General features: G+C 39.0%; 1 protein-coding gene across 1 annotated transcript; it reads left to right on the top strand.

Annotated features, from left to right (window-relative positions):
* Positions 1-4,393: 4,393 nt before the first annotated feature.
* On the top strand, positions 4,394-5,747 carry APELA (apelin receptor early endogenous ligand; the record flags this gene model as incomplete). Its single annotated transcript, XM_079707233.1, has 2 exons — positions 4,394-4,469; positions 5,659-5,747. The coding sequence occupies 2 exons, from the start codon at positions 4,394-4,396 to the stop codon at positions 5,745-5,747; spliced, it is 165 nt and encodes a 54-aa protein (XP_079563359.1).
* Between the last annotated feature and the right edge of the window lie 2,748 nt (positions 5,748-8,495).

Raw genomic sequence — 8,495 nt, 5'->3', positions numbered from 1 at the left:
TTTCTGCAGGAGTCCATATGTCCTCAAGAAGCTGTCAGACCAGGATGAATGTATGATGGCCCACACGGGAGGCATTATGTACTGCGGTGGTAAAAAGGCTATGATAACAGAGGACAGTTTCCAGATTCCCAGAACAGAACTGAAATTGCTTTCAGTTGGCAGGCATCAGGAAATGCTTATAGAGGAAATCTAATGAATTTATAAGAAAATTAAATTAAATTAGATAAACTTTAATGAGTAAACATTAAATTCAAGAGTAGGGACTGTGTCTGATTCCTCATTTTATCCCTAGTACCTAGAACCAGAGCCTGGAATGTGGTAATAATTTAAGTACACAACAAATATTTGTTGAACTGATCTTGAATGATTGGATTAAATCCTGGACAACTAGTAGGACTTCAATTAAGTAAAAGTGGGGCAAACAGAGCAGGTCTTTTCAAAGAAAAGAAAGACATGACATGAGCAAAAATAAGAAAAGAGAACAATGTGAGCAGAGGGTAGCCTAAGTTGGATGGTTTGAAGTGTTGACAGAAAAGGCCTATTTGAAAGTTTAATGATTTTATATGAGACACGCTGGGTTCAGCATCGTGGTGAAAGCGTGTGCCCCATATCAAGGAGAATGGGGGAAGGAGTAAGACATCCAGGCAGACTCAATTCAGATGTCTGGCTGAATGAGGCTAATAAGAAGGGGCCCACGAGAGAAGTTTCAGGTTGGAGAGAGCACTATTGTAGGGAGGGAGCTAGAGGAAGAGAGAGGGAGACCCCCGTGGGGAGGAAGACAGGACAGGCGGGGTAGGACCGCAGGACCAAAATCACAGGAGTAAGAAACACTGGGCTGGCTGGACACAGGCCTCATCTTGGCTTTGCCATTAACTATTTACTTTGGGGGCGAGTCACTTACTTCTGAGTGTGTTCTCTCGTCTGTAAAATGGAGATGACACTTACATCATACTATCATGTCTAAATAAGACAACTTTTGTTAAATACCTGACATATACAGTATACCACCATAAAAATAAGTATGTTTTCATAGAATTATATAGAGAATATGTTTACTTATAGAAGATATAGCAGTATTGGCTTGGCCAAAAAGTACAGAACATCATATGGAAAAACCCAAACTAACTTTCTGGCCAACCCAATACACTGATTTTCTAGGGCTGCTGTAACAAAGTACCACAAACTGCTGAAGTAAAACAACAGAAATGTGTTCTCTCATCATTCCAGGCGCCAGAAGTACAAAAACAAGGTGTTGGCAGAGTTGATTTTTTCTTGGAGGCTCAGAGGGAGAATCTTGCCTCTCTTAACTTCTGGTGGTTGCTGGCAATCCTTGGTGTTCCCATGCTTGTAGTCGCCTAACCCCAATATCTGCCTCTGTTGTCACGTGGCGTCCTCCTCGTGTGTCTCTGTGTGTCTCCTTTTCTCACGAGGATGACAGTCATATTGGATTTAGGATCCAGTCTACCCCGCTATGACCTCATCTTAACTAATTACATCTGCAAAGACCCCATTTCCAAATAAGGTCGCATTCTGAGGTTCCAGGTTGGCGTGAATTTCAACCCAGCATAAGAAGTATATTCCTAACTTATTCTTATTTTTATAATAGCTTCGACAGGCTATTATTATAAGAACTAGGACTTGAGGCTTAGAGGGGAGGGGAACAAAATGGTTGAGATCCCAGGTCAGGAAATCTGAATTCCATCTATTCCTCTTCCCACGTGTGCAGCCTTGGAGGCTACACCCTCTTTAGTGGTTAGTCTCCTCATCTGATAAAAGGGGGCAGAACTTCAGAGTGTTTGGGGAGGCCTAAGGGAAGTAATGCGTGTGATGCACTTAGCATGGTACTGGCCCAGAGGGATGGTGCTCAGCTCACTCCAAGGAGACCAACCTGTGCTGCAGATGGCAGGGGGTGGGGGGATGGGGGAGGGCAAGGCTTCCGCTCACGTGCACATGACTCACCATTCATCCAGATGCAGGCTGAAAGCACTGCGTGGAGAGCCACTCTCAGCTTTACAGTCTAGCACTCTGCCACTAAGATTTCCCCAGGCCAGCTTGTTCAGTGCTAACTCAAGTGATTTACCACTGCTCTTGATCCAAATCCCAAAGAAATGCCAGGTCACTGGTCACTGTCCAACGTCTAGCGTTTCAGTGTGCCCATCAGCTTGATACACTATATTATTGGACTCCGAAAACCAACTGCTTAATCATCATCGTCAACTTCTTCTTAAGTTATTTTTGGAAAGAACAATTAAAAATATATGTAAATAAATAATGCCTTAACTTTCATACATTTGTAATACATTTATGTAATGTATTTGTAATACATTATCTTGCTAAAAGGTAATGTACAATGATAATACATTATCTTGCTTTCTAACTCTTTCAGGTGGAAAACCAGGTAGTTTATTTACATGACTTAAATACAACACTTCACTGTATCCTGACTGGTGGGAACACCTTCCACAGTACTTGCTTATATTAGCCGTATTCTAGGAGTTCCTCGTTGGTCAGCTGGTCATGAAATACACAAATTTGAATCAGTTACGCAGTTTGTGGTAGTCACTATCTTATCCAGAAAGAAGGCTGACCATAGTAATACCTTTGAATAGACTTAAGACTTGGACTGAAGTTATATTGTCAAAATCTGTATTGGTCTCCTGTTGGTTTGCTCGATTTAACACTCAGTTTTGTCAGCTTGTGGTTGGTTTTCCAGGGTGCTGTACTGAGAAGCTTACAGGGGGAGTAAAATCTGAACATTACCTTTGCTATTTGTGAGGCATTTTTATATCACGAGTCCATACTCTTGTATTCAACTGATGTTATGGAATGATGTATAAATGCAGCAGGGCTGCATAGTGCCCTTTAACCCCCAGATGGGCAAATATTCTCAGGATTTTTTTTTCTTTTTTTTTTTCAGGATTTTAAGAAAATGATTTTAAGAATTGCTGTATGCTCTTGCCTGTTATAAAGTTCATGGATAAGCAGGCAGGCAGGGATCCTTACTGACTGATGTCTAAGAGAAGCAAATTATGCATTAATTTCAAACCTTAGGAAGCCCAAGGTTGTGTACCAACTACCTGAATCTAGAAAAGTGAAATGCAACAAAATTCCTGGCAATTCACAAGTTGCAGATGCTTTAGATTTGGTATTTGGGTTCTACCTGATAGTGTGTCTACACTATCATTTCCATTTACTTTATAGTTAAGTACAGTCATTTTCATTTGTAACAGCTACATATGACATGCAAGGAAACACTTAAAACCACAAGCGATCTTGGAGCATGTGTGTAAAAGATGACACGAGACTGCTTTTGTCTTCTGAGCTCATTCCTAATTTCTGTGTCCGAAATACATCAGCCACCATATATAAATCTTTTAACAGAACCCAGATTTCATGAATCTGTGGCTTGCCTGAACTTACTTTTTTTTTGGTGCGGGGGGTTCGCGGGCCTCTCACTGTTGTGGCCTCTCCCGTTGCGGAGCACAGGCTCCGGACGCACAGGCTCAGCGGCCATGGCTCATGGGCCTAGCCGGTCCGCGGCATGTGGGATCTTCCCGGACCGGGGCACGAACCCGTGTCCCATGCATCGGCAGGCGGACTCTCAACCACTGCGCCACCAGGGAAGCCCTGAACTTACTTTTAAAAAATCCTGGATGTACTGCAGATGAAAATGATCTCTATTACTTTAGAAATTGCACTTTACAAAATAAAAAAGATGAACATTTTTCAGATTTATTTCAGAACATTCTAAATCCCAGGAATGTTTATTGATGGAAACCCACATAGGTTACGCAATTTAGAGATTTGGGGCAACCAGGCACCACTTTGCAGTAGGTTTGGAAAACAGAAAGCATTTCAGCACATGTTCTGCCACAAAGCCTTTGGCAGTCTAAGTTAGAGCTTCAGATTTCCTTCTGAAAGGGACAAGAGACTTCCTGTCATTCCTCTGGGTTTCTGCATGTGACACCGATGTGCACAATGCAAAGTGTAAACAGATGTAAATGGTGAGGGAGGGAGCCAGGCCAGTGTGTGGTTCTACACACTCTCCACACCCTGCTCGGGCGCAGTCCGCCTCTCCTAGGAGTCGGCGGCGGACATTTCCACCCAAGTCACAGGACGCTTGACTGGTTTATTTCACCAATATTTACTTATGGAAATAAAGGGGGCGTGGCCGGGGCGGGAGGAGGGGTCTGGGGCCGAGGGGCTCCGACCGCAAAACAGCACCAGTAACCTTATCTGCAGGGATCATTAACCTTTCTGGAAAACGCAGCTGGCTGTGCTCTGAGGTTTGTCCTCAGAATGTGAGGAGCGCCACACAGATACCGCAGAGACTGTTCAAAGGCTGCTGGGTTTACCTTGCGAGCTTTTGCTCCACCGTAGTGTGGCAGAAAAAATGAGATTGCAACAATTCTTTGTTCTGTTTCTTGTTTTTATGATGAGTCTTCTACTTATCCCCGGACAGAGACCAGGTAGGACTTGGATGGATTTGTACCGAGTGACTTGTTTTCGTGCCTGTTTGTGTGAATGGGCCTCTGAGCATGACTGGGTCTCTGTCGAAAATCCGCGTAGGTGTGCTTGGGGGTGAGTGTGTAGGATTTCAGAAGTGTGTTGTCTATCCCGTTAGGTCTGTTATTTGGATATTTAAAAAATAGCTGGATTTTAGAATGATGATAATTATTTGACCACGATTTTTCTAAATTCGAAGAAAATTGATCCCAAAGCTATCATAGATATGGTGTCCTTATAAGTAAAAAGAGAGCTGTTATTTCTAGATATATAGTTAGATGTGTCACTTTTAAAAAGTGCCGTTTTAGTATTATTGTGCTTACAGGGGCAAAAAAAGTCAAAAATATGTATGGTCAAGATAATATTAATTTACTTGACACATTTTTCAAGGATTATATCAGTCATGTTGTTCTTAACTAACAGGGATTTAGTAAGCAAAGTTATTTTAAAGTGCTTTTACTTCAGAACCAAATATCTAAGATTTCAAAGCGCTGCCAAGTAAAAAAGAAAAAAAAAATTAGAAAGTTTTCTAAAGAAAAAGCCAACCCAAATTTAAATAGAAAGGTGACACCATTTATATCTAAATATGTTAGATTATTCACTTGATAATATACTTCTCCATTTACAACAGAAAATGGTGCATAACTGGTTAAACATTCAGTCTCTGCCTTTTAGTTAGAAGTTTGATCACTGAGACTATTTCAAATGACGTTTCCTGGCCTGCCCTCTTTACATAAATAAGAAAAAAGTTTCAAATTAGCAATTCAGAAAGCAGCTGATCCCTTCTTACTGTTTACAGCAATTGCTATTCAAATTGTTTCTCCTCTCAAAATACAGAGCAACTTGGACAATAGTCTTGTAAAATATTTGTGATTAATTCACTATGTAAACGAAGAAGTCTAGAAACGTTTAGAAAGAAGTCATGCAGGAGAAGAATTTTACTATTAAATCCCACCATCAACAATGAACTCTTAGGAATACCCGTCCTGAATTTGCATCCCATTAATTTTTTATATCACAATCACATCTGAACAGATAGGAAATAATCACAGTATAATTTGATTCGAAAGTATTCCCTCACAGTCTTCAGATTAAATAACAACTAATTTTCTGTAAATGCCCCTGATATTTTCCTCTTTTTTTTTTTTCCAGCTAATTTGGCAATGAGAAGAAAGTTGCACAGGTACAACTGCCTTCAGAGGAGATGTATGCCTCTCCATTCACGAGTGCCCTTCCCCTGAGGTATTTCTGATGGAAAGGGTTTTATTACATTTAGGCAATGTTCCAGATTAGATATACCTGAGAATGCTTAAATGGCTTTAGAGTGATGTCAGTTTAAGGAATGCATACTAATGGTCTGCATAACTAACAGTGAAATGAAATGATGTTTGGGAATGGCTTTAATCATTTAATGGGATGGAGGAGGAAAATGTAGGAAAATCTTGATAATTGTTGAACCTGAGTGATAGTTATATGGGGATTCATACCATTGTGTGTGTTTGAAAATTTTCATAATTAAAAAAATCAGGCACGAGGAGGATGTAATTAATTATAAAGGTATCTTTAAACACGTGTTTTGAAAATCTCTGACTAGCTCCCTATGCTGTCCAGAACAAGCACGTTTCCCATTCACACCACTCTATGCTTGAAAGCATTTGCACACGTTTGCCCAACACCACCAAATGGATGATGTATTAGCCTCAATACTTAGTAATTTATGTTTCCTGAAAATATTTCTTTTCATATATAAAATCAACTTAATATTAATGACATGGCAGCTTTCCAGCTTCACTAATAGAATTGGTCATGATGGTTGCATCTTTAAGGATAAATTCTGAATAGAATTTTGTTCCTGATTTTACACTACCACCATCACCAGTAATACTGCTTGAATCATTTAACATCAAACACCGCCCAAGTTTGTTACTTCACACTAAAAAATAAGAAACTTGACGTTCCATTGTAATTATTTTAAGCTCTTTAATTCACATGAAATATAGCTTCCTTTAAAAAAAAAAGTCATAGAAATATCCCTCAGCTGGTTAACATAACACAGGCAGTTGCTAAATTAGCCTATTCATTTAGCCTGTGGACTGGAGCATTTATGGCACTATGCATTCAGGGAAAAGAATGATTGCTGTGCCTGGTGTTTAATACACACTTTTCAAACCAGTGAAGACCCTGCAGTAGGATATTAAAGAAAGGAAAAGCAGTTCAGTAATAAGCATTTACCAAGAGGACTGAGACAAAAACCCAAGTTCTCTACGCCTGCATCTGTAACAAATTACTCTTTGCTATCAAAATAAAAAAGAAATTTGGTGGAGAAATCCAGAAAGATACAAGAGGAAGTTCTTGAGAAGCCAATTAATAGGGACTAAAACATGCTTTAAAAGTGTTTTATATGTTAAAAAATCCTTTGGTGTATGTCGGTAATGAATTTCAGTCTCATATAAATAACGGTAAAATCTGTGCTTAGGAGGAGTGGAGAAGTTCAAGATTTTTCCAGCACTCCTCCACAGATAACAAAGAGGCATTTCACAGTAGCAAGGGAATTCCTGCATATGCAGGAAAGGATGCCTCACAAATGCAAACAAAAGCCCTTAGTCAGCCACAGGTTATATTGGCTTTCTCCACAAAACACCTGCCATAAAAACTAGGGCTGTAAGTAAACAAGATAGAGTAGTGAAATTTGAATTGTCAAAGCTAAGGAAAATTTTGACCTATAAACCAAATTTGTAAACCAAAGGGAAACGTAAGTCGAAGCATATAAACTATTTAATAATAGCAATCCTTTACAAAAGTTGGGTAATCCTTTTAAAGAACTGCTCAGGTTACAGCATCCATTTTCTCAGTGTTTAGACTAGTCCTACGTTCCAGCTACAGTTCTTTGAAGAATGTGTAAAAGTCACATTTTGGAATCCAGCATTAGTATAAGAGCCATTGAAAGAAAAATGTTAATTTCCCCACAGGGAACTATATTTAATATCCAGTGATAAACCATATAGAAAAGAACATGAAAAATATATATATATATGTATAACTGAATCACTTTGTTGTACAGCAGAAATTAAAACATTATAAATCAACTATACTTCAATAAAATTTTCTTAAAAATTAAAAAAAAGATAATTTCCCAAGATCTTGCTCAACCAGTGCTCTAAGTGCTATCTTCAAGTTTGATAGCATGATTCTCACTGCCCTAAATACTTGCATCTTTTTTATATGTCTTGCAACAAAGATACTTTGACTACTAGATAAAGGCACTATAGACACAAGTAGTGGAACTCTGAGGCTGAATCTCTGTTCATTTGTCCCCCTCTGTTTTCTACATGCTTTAGATAAAATCACATGTCTTGACTTCATTCAGTTAGGGTCAAGGAAGACTGTAAAGGGATAGGTAAGGTAAACATTTGACTTAGAAGTTTTACAGATTAACCTTTTAGAGTGGTTTAGACTTTCAGCTCACTTGATGGAAAAGCCCGATTACATTTACTCCGTCAATATTTCCTTCTCACAGAGTCCTCCCTAAAGATCCTCAGTGAGATTTCCTAACTGTTGAGGTAATTAAATAGAAAATCTTGCCATATAAAATTTATTTTCTGATAATTTTTTCCCACAAATATTTTGTCATTACCTTCAGCCCTAAGTGAATTAGAGTGAAGGAAAGCAAAAGAAGGGTGTCAGGAAATCTGAGCTTATAAGTTGATGTGGAAATGAGGTAGGGGCTTTGAGGTAGGGACTGTAATGATGTCCCCTTCCAACAGTATCATCTCACTACAGCCCTGATTGTATCGATAAATATGTGCTCTAGGTAACGACACACTCTGTTAACACATACTCTTTCTAGCTTTTTAATAATAGTTATAATACATGTTCATGGTATAACATTTTTTTCTAACAGTCTGGAAGAATGTAAAGTCAGAAGTAAAAGTCTTCCACCTTCCTCTGTTGCCCATTTTCCTTTCCCAGAGGTAATGGCTATGAAAATA

Source organism: Hyperoodon ampullatus (genome assembly GCF_949752795.1).
Source record: "Hyperoodon ampullatus genome assembly, chromosome: 1".
Taxonomy (NCBI): domain Eukaryota; kingdom Metazoa; phylum Chordata; class Mammalia; order Artiodactyla; family Ziphiidae; genus Hyperoodon; species Hyperoodon ampullatus.
Note: the sequence above shows the minus strand (reverse complement) of the source record. Positions and strands in the feature narration are given on the sequence as shown.